Source organism: Octopus bimaculoides, chromosome 27, assembly GCF_046866305.1.
Source record: "Octopus bimaculoides isolate indiv1 chromosome 27, ASM4686630v1, whole genome shotgun sequence".
NCBI lineage: Eukaryota > Metazoa > Mollusca > Cephalopoda > Octopoda > Octopodidae > Octopus > Octopus bimaculoides.
The window spans coordinates 3,135,838-3,150,837 of NC_142954.1; the positions used below are offsets into that span (position 1 = coordinate 3,135,838).

Consider the following 15,000-nt stretch of genomic DNA (forward strand, 5'->3'; position numbering starts at 1 on the left):
GATATTAACATCCTGAGCCAGAACAGCCTTGAGATTACTGGTAACTTAAGGATAACTTCTTACTTCTCAAAACTCCTAAACCCTTGAACTGAAACACTGTGACATTTTCCATTGTGGACAACACAAGAAGCACACCCCGCATGTCTCCATCTACCTAAATATACCCATCGTTCTTTGATTGATAAGAAATTTTGATAAAAAATAACCCCTCATCGCACCGCGTTTTGGGTTCGAAACCACGAACTCATGCTTAAGGTTCGAACATCTTAAACCATTCAACCATTGTAATGACAGACAACCAATCATTCAACGTGCGTATATTTATATTTCACAAGCAATATTTCCCGCGGCCTTGTGTTTTAGCTGTTGTGCTTACGATCGCTAAACCATATGTTCTATCCCCGGACCGAGCAATGCGTTGTATTCTTGGGCAAAACACTTCATTTCGACATCTGACGTGTGGCACATTTATGCACCTGTACAGGTAACGCTGAGTTAATGGAGGGGAGCGATCTAATGTACAGCACATGCATTTGATCACTATAAACAAATCATATGTGCAGGTCGTTTACGAAACACTGAACACTCAAACATCGTCTTAGACGGGAGAGTCCATCGCCCTATTCGAAGGAATATAAAACGCACGTTTCTTTTTTTCCCCAACGAAAAAATGTCTCAAAACATTACTCAGAAAAAGGTCCCATTTTACAAGCTTTGATGCATCAGAAACTTTATTTATTTGAATATCCGCTACTGAAATAGGGGCGCGTATTTTCTACCATCAAATGCGGTTCAATATTCTTAGTAACTCCGTGTAATGAAACCATGTTGAAATATCACTTGGAACAGAATACTTCCCATTACTCAGTGTTGTTGTCTTGCATGTTTTGTAGTCTAAACATTAGCTGCAGAACCGTTCTATTGATGATGAGCATTCTGCCGTGCTATAAACTGATATCCACTTCGAGATAGATTCCGTTGTGTTTCATCAGATCTTCTCAATGATTGTAATAATTGCATACGTTCGTACATACATACATACATACATACATGCATACATACATACATAAAGCATACACATGTATTTAGGTATATATTTATATATATATATATATATATATATATATATATATATATATATATATACATATGCATATACATACATATATATATACATATTCATATTTATATATATGCATATGTATACGTATATATGTATATATGTATATATATATATATATATATATATATATATATATATATATATATATATACATACATACATATACATATACATGTGTGTTTATGTCATATATACTATACACACATATATTCCATATGCACATGCATTTACATGTATGTGTATATATATATATATATATATATATATATATATATATATATATATATATATATATGCAAACATAATCTGCAAATATATATGTAGTAAGAATGCTCATATTCATGCATATATGTACTCTCATATATATTCATAATACACATACACGTACACACACATACACGCATGTATATATATATATAATGTACATGTTACATATATGTCTATACACACACACGCACATATATCGATAATATTATATAAATACATTTAGATATACTTACACACACACACACACACTCTCTCTCTCTCACACACACTCTCTCTCTCACACACACACTCTCTCTCTCACACACACACTCTCTCTCACACACACACCACACACTCTCTCTCACATACACCACACACACGCTTATTTGTGTGCGCGCTTAAACAAGTACACACTTGTATTGAAGTAGTATAATTGATATATATATATATATATATATATATATATATATATATATATATATATATATATATATATATATATATATATATATATATATCAAACGTACAATGCAAATTATAGGGAAAAAAATGAAAAAGAAAAACGTAAGAGAAACTAAAAAAATACAAATAAAATAAGCAAAACCGAAGCACACTTTCACTTACATCTGATATTTCAATATTTCGGCATTAAAACGCCCTTATCAAAGCAAAAGTGGAGACGTGACTTAGCTTTCATCTTCACAAATATGTCGAAATACTGAGAGCGAATGTAATCAAATGTAAGGTAGAAATGTAAAGCGTTGCTTTTGTCTTGTTTTTATTTTAATATTTATTTATATTTCTTTTTTGTTTGTTTTTCATCCAGTTTGAACTGTAGTGGTTTTGTAAAGCATTTCTACCTTTCTCTTTCTCGCCTCCTCTCTCTCTCTCTCTCTCTCTCTCTCTCTCTCTCTCTCACTTTGTGTGTGTATGTGTGTATATAAATTTATACACACATACATACATAGATATATTATTAAAATAAAATGAAAATAATATTGATATCCAGAAAATATAGATCTTTATATATATATATGTATATATATATATGTGTGTGTGTGTGTGTGTGTGTGTGTGTGTGTGTGTATGTATTTATGTATGTATATCAGGAACGTGCCGTAATTACTCAGGGTAGGCAGTTGGTGACATTTATGTAGCAAAACACAGAACAAATAAGCGAAACACAGCCGCACGACTGAGTTGAAGGCAAATTTACTTCTGCCTTCAAAACACGTAAAGAAAACGTTGTTGTAGGAATGTACGCAGCACGCATACTACAGCAGTACTATGTGTAGCTTTAATACTGAGATTGAATGTCAGGGGTGAATTATGCCTACCTAATCTACAAAACAATAAAATATTTTGCATTTTATGCAAAGTAATCAGAGTAACTTTCATAATTTTATTGGATTAGGTACATATTTTGCCATAAAAAGAAAACGTGGCTATTAATCTATTTTATTCAAGGTAGGCATTGTCTACCTTGTCTACTTAGACGGCATGTCCCTGATATATATACAACCCTGATATATATACAGCGTAGGGGTGTATTTTCACTTATGACGGTTTGGCTGTTGTTTCTTGCATTTCAAGCGTCCGGATAGAGAATCTCTCGTTGGATATGCCAGTCAAAAGGAAATCAATAAACTCTAACAATCGATAACAATCAATTGATGCGGATTCGTTCCATGTTTTTTATACACACACACACACACACCTATACACATACATATATTACACACACACATGTTTATATACATGTATACACATTCAAATATATACATATGTATGTATACATCTATGCATATAAATACAAATACACATACGTATATACATATATTGGTATATATGCATATATACATGTATGTATGTATGTATGTATGTATGTATGTATATATGTGTGTTTGTGTAGGTGTGTGTATATTGTGTTTTTATAGGAATATCATAAACAAAAACAGCAACAACAGCAAAAAAAAGCAGCAACACTGGTAATACAAAGAGATTGATTATATGCAGGTCAATCTCCCAGGAAGCAATATCAAAAGTAGTTAAGGAAGAAAGTCAATAATTAATTTATTTATTTGTTTATTGATAAAGATTCGAATGCTCAAAATATTAATTCACCAACCGAAAATTTACACGTAGTTTTTCCTTTTCTTTTTTTTTTTTTTTTTTAGTTAACTGATACATTTTTAACACTTCATATCGATTGGTATTTTTTAAGGCATTCGATTATCTTCGAGTGTTATATTTCTATAGTTTGAAACTAATTAAATTAAATTAAATCTAATTCAATTTCTTCAAATGTTTTTTTTTTTTGTATTTCTTTTCAAATATAGAGAAAAAAAATCCGGAATATTTTGAATTTGGGTTGATTCCAATAGTAGCCAGTAATTCGGAAAAGAGATCAAAGCGGTTGTTAGAAGTGCCAGAAAGAGTTGGCAAATATCAATCGAATGACACCCTACGGTCTTTCAAGAGTGAGTATACATTTAATGATGTGGAAACACAGGGCTTAGTGGTTCTGGCAGTTTTCTCTTGTGATTGCAAGATCGAGGTTTCGATTCGATTTGTGAACCGGGATGCATGTTAGTGCTCTTGAGAAAAACACTTCGTTCCATGATAATCTATTCTCGAACGAAGAAACGCTGTTGGAATACCAGAAATTTCCTTTACCTCTTTTTAAGGGTAATTTACCCAGAGTTTTTGCTGTTCTAACGGTGTATCTGCGTTCGAAAATATATATATATATATATATATATATATATATATATATATATATATATATATATATATATATATATATATATATATATATATATATATATATATATATATATATATATATATATATATATATATATATATATATATATATATATATATATATATATATATATATATAGAGAGAGAGAGAGAGAGAGAGAGAGAGAGAGAGAGAGGTGCAGGAGTAGCTGTGTGGTAAGAAGCTTGCTTCCCAACCACATGGTTCCGGGTTCAGTCCCATCGCGTGACACCTTGTGCAAGTGTCTTCTACTATAGCCTTGGGCCGACCAAAGCCTTGTGAGTGATTTGGTAGACGGAAACTGAAAGAAGATCGTCGTATATGTGTGTGTGTATGTGTGTGTGTGTGTGTGCTTGTGTGTGTGTGTGCTTATGTGTGTGTGTGCTTGTGTGTGTGTATGTGTGTGTGTGTGTGCGTGCGTGCGCGCGTTTATGTCCCCGTAGCTTAGTAGTTCTGCGTTTATAATAAAATAAATATATACAAATTATGAAAATAATAAAAAAAATATAAACAGTACGGTCTTGTTTCTACTTCGCGGATTCTTCCCTATCGCGGGTGGTTTTGGAACAGGACACTCGCGATAGTCGAGGGATTAGTGTATATACAAACGTACAAGCTATTTGTTTTGGTGTCCGAGATAAAGGACCGGCTGAAATATGTGTGTATGCATGTGTATAACTATGAGTGTGTGTGTGTGTGTGTGTGTGTAGAATTACACGTCGATAGAAACTCTTCAGTAACAGGCAACGGATCAGGCGAATTATACATTACACATTGCTATGATTTCCATTCCTTTGTTCCACCCGATGGTTAAAAACAAAACAAACAAAACACACACACACACACACACACACACACACACACACACACACACTCAGACACACACCCACACACACATTCACACACACGTAGAGACTGACTCACGCTCACAATTTCTTGGTTAGCGTCCTTCCATTGGTCGATTTTATCGTTTGGTTAATATCATCGAAAGATCAATACCATCCGTAAATCAATATTATTTCTAGATCCGTTGCTATCCTTTGGTCAATACTGTTTAAGAAAGCTGTGACCCATCCCCCCACCCCCGAGAAAAATAAGAAAGAAAAATTTAAAAGGAAATTGATAGTTTGCACAATTTTAAACAGGATAAAGATTAAATTAAAATTTTTTTGTGACGGCGTCACTTTAAAATCTCGACGTTTAAATTCAAATTTACGGCTTGTCCTTTTGAGCCTTTTAGCATGACGATATATATAAAGTGCAGTCGTGGCTGTCTGGTAAGAGGCTTGCTTCACAATCACGTAATTCGAAGGATTGCTTTCGTCCAAAGGCTGAATACCTGTCATGTGGGTTCGAGTCCCATGGCAGCCTTCAATTTTCTTTTCTATCCAAAAGGGATGTTTTTTTACCTGATATTTCTATTCTATTAAATCTAGTTCTTTTTACTTCGAGATACACTGTTCGAAAATGGCGAATTTGTGTTCAAACAAAGTGTGAAGGTAGATTTTAAAAAAAGTATTCGAGAGTGGATTTGAGTTCTTGTGAAAAACAAAATATTTTGGTAAAAGAAAAGTTAAAAACAAGCCAACACCCCACCACCACCACCACCACCACTACCAATGCCACAAGAAGGAAAGAAAGACAAAGAACTTCGAACTTACATTGTTTTCGACCTCCACGTGTTCGCTTCCTAGGCAGAGCGAGTAATTGGTCCACTGTTTGCCAGGGATATGTTGGAACCAAGTGCCATTCTCTGAACAATATTTGTACGCCGGACCTAAAGAATCACAGAACATACATATGTATGTATGTATGTATGTATGCATGTATGTATGTATGTATGTATGTATGTATGTTTGTATGTATGTATGCATGTTTGTATGTATGTATGAACGCATGCATGCATGAATGAATGTATGTATGCATGCATACATGTATGTATTATGTATATATACATGTATATATGTGTTTTTGCGTATGTATATATGTATATAGACATGTATGTACGTGTTTGTGTGTGTATATGCATGTACATATGTATATATGTATGTATGTATGTATGTATGTATGTATGCATGCTTGTATGTATGTATGTATGTATGTATGTATTTATGTATGTATGCATGCATGAATGAATGTATGTATGCATGCATACATGTATGTATTACGTATGTATACATGTATATATGTGTTTTTGCGTATGTATATATGTATGTAGACATGTATGTATGTGTTTTTGCGTGTGTATATATGTATGTATGTATGTATGTTTGTATGTATATGCATGTGTTGGCAGAGATTAATTTGTGTGTGTTGTTTGGGAATGTGTGCGTACATGTGACTCTGAGCTACACAAGAGAGAGAGAAAGAGTGAGAGAGAAAGAGAGTGAAAGAAGGGGAGAGGAAGTAAGCTATAGAGAGAGTGTTAGTGGGAGAAAGAAGAATTTAGTGGGAAAGAAAGAAAAAAGACACAAACAAAAAAAGAAAAAATGAGAAGGTGAATAGCACCCTGAAAAATACCTTTTCCTTGGAAGACCGGAATATGGACAGGACAAGAGATTTCGGCCATATGGCCAGCCTGTGTGTAATTCCAGCAACCCCAACCATCGAAACTGGTGCTGCAGTACACTTCCCCTGGAAAAAAAACCCCAAGAAATAACCAATAAAGAAAGAAACGAAATTGTTGCTTTAGTAAAAAAAAAAAAAAAGTTGAGTAATATTAGCGGCTCGGCAAAAGAGAGCGATAGAATACGTACAAAATAATAATAATAATAATAATAATAATAATAATAATAATAATAATAGTACCAATAATTGTCGGAGCCCTGAGAACAGTGAGCAAAAATCTTGAGAAGTACGTGGAACAAATAGGGGCTGCAATAAGAGTGGAGCACTTACAGAAAACGGCACTGCTTGGAACCGCTCGAATGTGCGCGAAACCGCTTGAAAGGTGCGCGAAAAATAAGGAGTGTTACCTTAGTTCACTGGTAGTGAACAGCTGATACTGTTATACATCTCCAGCGTTAGAAGCTGTGCAAAGGCAATGATAATAATAATAATAATAATAATAATAATAATAACGATCCTTTTTACTATAAGCAGAAGGCCTGAAATTTTGTGGGGGAGAATAGTCGATTATATCGACCCCAGTGTTCAACTGGTACTTAATTTATCGTTCCCCCGAAAGGATGAAAGGCGAAGTCGACCTCGGTGGAATTTGAACTCAGAACCTACGCCCAGACACCTCGCTACCCTGTAATAATGGCTTCTGATTTTTAGGTTCAAGTTTTAAAATTTTTGAAAGGAGACGGGATCAGTTGATACCATCATCATCATCATCATCATCAACAGCAACAGTAATATGGTCTTCTTAAGATACGCCAGATAAAAAAAAAAAAAAAAACGGAGCGAAAACGTTGACAACAGCATTATTTATGGAAAAACGAGACGATGACCAGGAGGGCCGAGGTTCGATCGTGGCTGATGACTGTCATAGTTTCCCAAACAATAGTAACATGACAATACAACGATCCAAAGGGCAAAAAAAAAAAGAAAAAACCCATATACGCTATCAATTTTACACGAAATAAGACAAAAAAAAAAAACGTACCAAGAAAAAGAAATAATAAAAAAATCAATCCTAAATAGTCACGTGGAGAGTATTAACACAACCGTTTCATGCCATGAGTGAGTTATCAGGGTAAACAGTAGGCATTAAAGAAAAGAAAAGAAAATAACCCATTTATTGTCAACAGAGAGTCTTATCATTATGAAAACAATATTTACTGACACCCCTACCCGTACCACACAAGCACACATTATTAGTATGTGTGTGTGTGTGTGTGTACTTCGGATTTAGGATTTGCTGACGATATAAAATAATACCTCACTTTACGAGGACCCGCTTTTACGAGACCACGGGTTTACGACTTTTTACGAGTGTTCGGTTTACGAGCGTTGTCCAGGAAAGAATTTGCTCGTATATCGAGGCATTACTGTATATATATATATATATATATATATATATATATATATATATATATATATATATTTATACATATGTATGTATATATGTATATATGTATATATATATATATATATATATATATATATATATATTTATACATATGTATATATGTGTATATACATCTATATATGTGTAGATGTATGTATGTATATTAGTATATATATATATGTGTATATAAATGAGTGTATGTAAGTATGTGTCCGCGTTTATTGTGTTTATCTTAGTTTGCAAACAATCATATTTATAGCGTTTTCCATTTGTGTGTGTGTGTGTGTGTGTATGTGTTTGTGTGCGTGTATATATATATATATATATATATATATATATATATACACACACACTCACTGAGAGAAGGTAAAGAAACAATGCAGATTTGTGTTTCTTTTACACAGTTATATTTACATAAACACACAAGCACACACACACACACACACACACACACACAGACACACACACACACACATACACATACACATATGCATGTCCCCACACACATACACGCGCGCGTACTCACAGGTATATCTCGTCAGCCAAGATGTCTGACAAACAAAACCGCAAACAACAAGCCGTGTGTGCAACGAGCTTTGAAGCAAAATGAATTACATTTCAACATTAACTTACAACTGGCAAAATCTCTTATCCAGGAGACAGCTAAGCTGTTTCCAGACGTATCGGTTTACAGAATCTTACGCGTTATCGAGACATACATACATACATACATACATACATACATTCTTATTTAAATACTGTGTATATAGATGCATACACAAATTCAAATATACATACATAAATACGCGCATACATACGTATATACATACATTCATTCAAGCGTAGATTTGTACATATATAAATGCATAGACACATGCACACATACATGATTATTAACGTATATATATATATGAGTGTATACCTATAAATATACATATACATATATATATGCACATATATATATGTATATATATATATATATATATATATATATATATATATATACGTATATATATATATATATATATATATATATATATATATATATGTATATAGATAAATGTATGTATGTATATATATATATACACGCCTACTCACATAATCACACACACACACACCCATACAAATTTATATTCATCATTGCTATTTTATGCACTCATGAGAGACACATATAAACCTATGCTCACATTTACACATACATACCTAGATTATATATACATACATAAATGTCGAACGATGAAATGAGTGCTCTACAACTTATTGATGGATAATTTCACAAATAAAGAACACACACACACACACACGCACATATATATATATACACTTTCGCACACTGTTATACATATCTATTTTTTACTACTATTTTATAACCCTACCTGAAATAAAATGACGTCAAAAAGTAGGTTATTGCATACAAATATACTAACGATATAACATAAACACAGTATTTGCTCTGTTCAATTTGTAATATGATAATGAGCAGAAAACAAAAAATATTCTGCATTCATGGCGTTATTCATCGCCTTTTCCCGCTTTGCTGGTGACACGTGATTTAGCAATGTCATACATTTTGATATTCAGTTGCCTGGGTGGGTGTTGATGGGTAGGCAGGAGTTATATTTGTCTAGCACTAACATATTAACCATTTATTTGAATATTGGTTTGAAATTTTGGCACAAGACCAGCAAATTCGGGGGAGCGCGTAAGTGCTCGACTGGTAGTTAATTTATCGATCCCGAAAGGATGAAAGGCAAAGTCTATCTCGTAGTACTTGAGTGGGATTGTTATTTTATCGATGCCGGCGGGGGAAAAAAAGAAAAGAAAACGAAAGTGGAGATTAACCTCGATGGAAGATTGAACTCAGGAGAAAAAGACCCGGACCAAAATACTCCATAGCATTTTTTGGTGATGCTCTGACATTTCTACCAGCTTGATGGTGATGACGATAATAATATCAATAAGATCAATAATAATAATGATTATGATGACGATCATAATAATAATAATAATAATAATAATAATAATAATAATAATAATAATAATAATTTCTGTTCCTCTGCTCCTCCTTGTTCACTCTTCATTATACGACATTCTTTCATCCCTTCATTCCCGAGTTAATGTCTTCCGCATTGAGATCATTACGTTATATTCACACGAAGAAAAGATTTATTTATCATCAGAAACGTAGCAGAGCAACAGCAACAATAACATCAATAATAATAATAGTAACAACAAAAATAATAATAATAATGATGATTTAAGTAGTATGGATGTTAATGTTAATAGTGATAATAATAAATTTAATAAATAACATTCAAAACATTTTTTTAAAAGAAACAAACCGAAAAAAAAACTATGCCTAAAGATTCATTTATTGATTAAAGAACAAAACTATTTGGGAGAATAAAGAAGAGAGAAAGAGAGAGAGAAAGAAGGGGAGGTGATGGAGGACTGGCAAAGAGAGATAAAAAGAGATAGATAGATAGATAGGTAGATAGATAGATAGGTAGATAGAGAGAGAGGGAGAGGGAGGAGAAGGGAAGTGGTGGAAGTGAAAAAGGAGAGAGGAAAGAAACTAATAGCGAAAGATTATCAATTCTGGCTTAGATAACGACATTTGCGGCTGTGTGCGTGCGCATGTACATGTATGCTCTCTCTCTCGCGCGCGTCTGTGTGTAACAGACTGAATTAACAGCGAGATAAGAATAACCCGGTGGTGATGGTGGCGGCGGCGGTGGTGGTGGTGATGGAGATGTGGCAATTTAGTGATGTTCGAAAGATGTGAATTTTTACTTGATCTATTTAATTACTATAAGGAAGAAAATATTGAGCATTACGGTGGCAGCGGCGGTGGTGTTTTCGGTGGCGGTTTTTGTAGAAGTGGTGGTGTTTGTGGTTGTGGCTGTAATGGTGGTGTTTGTGGTAGTTGTGATGTCGTTGCTGGCGGTGGTAGAATTTTTGGCGGCGGTTTTGGTAGACGTGGTGGTGTTTGGAGTTGTGGTGGTTGTGACGGTAGTATTCATAGTGGTTGTGTTGGTGACGGTTGTAGTGTTTGTGGTGGCGACGTTTGTGATAATGGTGGTGATGCTGGTTCTGTAGTTTGTGGTAGCGGCTGTGTGCGTGCGCATGTACGTTTATGCTCTCGCGCGCGCGTCTGTGTGTAACAGACTGAACTAACAGCGGTGGCGCTGGCGTCTGTAGCGGAGGCTCTTTTGGTGTTGGTGCTTGTGGTTGTAGTAAGGAACTAGGCGGTAGAGACGGGTGAGGGGGTGATGGTGGTGGGAGTGGTAGCGGGCAGTGGTGGAGTCAGAAGTCGTGGCAGTATGGGCAGAGGTTGCAGTGATGGTGATGGCGGTGGTTGTAGTGGTGGCTGGTGGTGTTGTCGGAGTGGCAGTAGTGGTGGTAGTGAAGTAGTGGGCGGAGCTGCAGCGTGTGGTTGGGGTGCTGGTGGTGGGTGTGGTACTGGTGGTAGTTATAGTGGTGGTGGTGATAGGTGTAGTACTGGTGGTAGTTGCAGTGAAGGTCGTAGCTGTAGTGTTGATGGTGGTGCCAGTGGTGGTGGTTGAGGTGATAGTGGAGGAAGGTGATGATGAACTTGGTAGTGGTGTTAGCAGTGGCAGAGGTGGAGTGGGAGCAATGGTGGTGGTGATAGTGCTAGTAGGGCACTAGAGGGTGAAGATGATAGTGGTGGTGGTGGTGGTGGGCGTAGCAGCAGAGCTTGCAGTGGGAGTGATGATGGTGGTGGTGGTGGTAGGGACAGTCGGTAGTGATGGGCGTTTATGGAAGAAGTCATGAACTGGTGAATATAAGAGAGATGTGTTTGGTTGTAGCATAGCAGTATAGGCTGAGGTAGTTAGTGGTGGTGGTGTTGTTTGTGTTGTAGTTGTTGATTGTGATTAATGCTTGTTACAGTATTTCTGTAGTGGCTGCTTCTATTTTAAAGTACGATTAAAATCAATTTTTAAACATGACGGCGGAAAAAATATGAAATACAATACACATGAAAGTAGGAAAGCTGGATGAAGTATACAACTGATATTGAGATGATGATTAGGAGGTGTAGGAGGAAGAGTATATGAGGATGTTGGTAGTGATGATGATAATCGTGATGATGATAAATAATGATAATAATAATAATGCTAATAATAATAATAATAATAATAATAATAATAATAATAATAATAATAATAATAATAATAATAATAGACTGAATACAAAAATGTTGGTATTATGTAAAATTGCAACAGTAATTCACCGGAATTCTTGTAAGAGATTCGTTTGCTGTTTTACATTCACAGAAAAGAACTTTCGTGGGAATAGAAATGTAATTCTTCGAAAACGATGAGGGGAAATTGCTGCAGGAATTTCTTGTACAAATCGAAAGAAGAATAGATCACAACGAACCGAATATTAAGAAGAAAAATATTATGTGCTCTAATCGACGCCGAATGTCCATTTGTTATCAAAGTCAAGAAAAATGAGAAGAGAAAAAAAGTAGAGTATTATACCGGAATTCTCAAATGCTAGAACGAAGTTAATGCGGTCATAATCCTGTCAATTATCATAGGATTTTTTGGAATTGTGACGAAGAATATAAGAGCAAACTTTGGTAAACTAGACCTTTATCTAGAGTGAGTAGGCGCGTTGCAGAAAACCTGTGTAATTGGTTTAGCAAGAATTATCCAGAAAGTAATCGCTAGATTCAACAGATGAGAAGAAAAAATACTTATTTTATAAATGGGGAAAAATGGATTTCTCATCCAAGGTCACGAATTTTGGTTCAATAGAAAAGATGATTAAGTTTGTTACAAGAGCAGTACCATGACAACAAAATAAAGATGATGATGATAGTAATGGTGATGCGAGAAGCTATTCTCATGAGTAGCCTATCTGTGGCATGATCCCAACCTACGCACAATTTTCTTTTTTTTAAATGGTATTGTACGTAGTTTAGGGAATCAACTGGTGATTCTATGCGCTTGAATTTCATCCTTGTACGAAGCGCAGCATATGAGTGAATGTTTCTGCTTGTTGGGGCATTTTGCACTCGGTCTGAACTTCAGGTAGACGACGCAATACCAATCTCTGACCGAGATTCTCATAACGACACACATACGACAAACCGCTTTAGTTTCCATTTACCAAATCCACCCACAAAGCTTTGGTTAGCCTGAGGCTATAACAGAAGACACTTGCCCATGGTGCCGCGCACATACAGCCATTATTTCCAACACTCGTAATACAAATACAGGAATTACCATGATTTAACACAGTTACCATTTTGTTTCAGAATATTCGTCATTCACGTAATATCACTCTTTTCCTTTCTCAATGAATCTACTGGTTTTAAGGGCGTGTTTCACCGACATTTTGTTTTTCTTGAGTGTTGAATGCCTGCTAACAGGAAGGGGAAAAGAATGTAAAGAAACGTCTGTTAATTTTTTTTTCTTTCGTGTTTTTGCTTAATTGACGGGAAAATTAATGAACTTAACGCATCGCTCGTTATGAATTAATTCTACATGAAACAACAGAAAAAGTCATCGAAATTTGAAAAATAAAAGTAAGACGTCATAGAAAGTTATTCATGACGGAACTTTTAGAATGCATTTTGGCAGCGCAAAAATCATGAGGAGCAGCAGCAGTTGCAGCGGCGGCAGCAGCAGCAGTTGCAGTGGCGGCAGCAGCAGCAGTTGCAGCAGCAGCAGCAATGATGATAGTTTTGAAATTTTGCACAAGGCCAGTAATTTTAGGGGAAGGGGTTAAATCGATTATAGCGACCCTAGTGTTCAATTGGTACGTATTCGGTTGAATCCCGAAGGACAGAAGGCAATGTAGGTTTTGGACACACACACACACACACACACACACACACACACAAGCGGTGCTGGGCAACAGAAACAGACACAAGGACACGCACACATGCACACGCACGCACGCATACACATATACATACATACATATATACGCACGCGCGCAATCTATCTATCTATCTATCTATCTATCTATCTATCTATCTATCTATCTATCTATCTATCCCACGTGTTTCTTTCGGTTTTCGTCTACCAAATACATTCACAAGTCTTTGGTCGGCCCGGGATTATAGCGAAAGACTCTTATCCAAGTTGCCAAGCAGTAGGACTGAAACCAGATCTATGCGGTTGGGAAACAAAGTTCTTACCACACACCCATACCAGCACCGCTCCTTTGTCGGAGAGAAATGGGTTTATTTCTAAATGTGAAACCAAGAAAAATAGCACTGGGAGGAGGAGAGGGAGAGAGACAGAGCGAGAGAGAAAGAGAGAGTGAGTAAGAAATAATGAGAGGGACGGTTGCGTATGTATGCATGTATATCTGTGTATGAATATGTGTATGTAGGAGAAGAGTAAGCCTTATCTCTGTCGCAATAGTATCTTTACACATAAATACAAAAGATGCCGATAGAAACACTCCCAACACACAAATAAATAAATAAATAAATAAATGAATAAATAAATAAATAAATAGATAGGCATATTTATATATGTATGCTTATATACATACGTAGAGAAAGAGAGAGGTAGAAAGATGTACAGATTGGCACCATTGATTCATTATTTTACTCTCTCTTCCTTTCACCTGTCACTTCTTGGCTTTCTACTCACTCCTTAGTTTGCCAACACCATCATCAAAAATAGTACTCCTTCTGCTGCTTCTTTCCCCTTGCGTCCATTCGTATTTCAAAAAAATCAAGATTACTTTTGTTCTTCTCTCTTACTTCCGTCTGCTCTTTTCCGCCTTTTCTGCTCTTTTCCGCCTTTTCTGCTCTTTTCCGCCTTCTCTGCTCCACCTGTG

The 15,000-nt window shown here is 35.5% G+C and overlaps 1 protein-coding gene across 1 annotated transcript in view; it reads right to left on the reverse strand.

The window, feature by feature from the left end:
- LOC106871148 (calcitonin receptor) overlaps positions 1-15,000 on the reverse strand; it is a 100,784-nt gene that overhangs the window by 48,942 nt on the left and 36,842 nt on the right. The window contains exons 3-4 of the mRNA XM_089343476.1: positions 6,675-6,788; positions 5,816-5,931 (exon numbers count right to left, since the gene is read on the reverse strand). Coding sequence (XP_089199602.1) covers positions 5,816-5,931; positions 6,675-6,788 — 230 coding nt within the window. The remainder of the gene's footprint in view (positions 1-5,815; positions 5,932-6,674; positions 6,789-15,000) is intronic.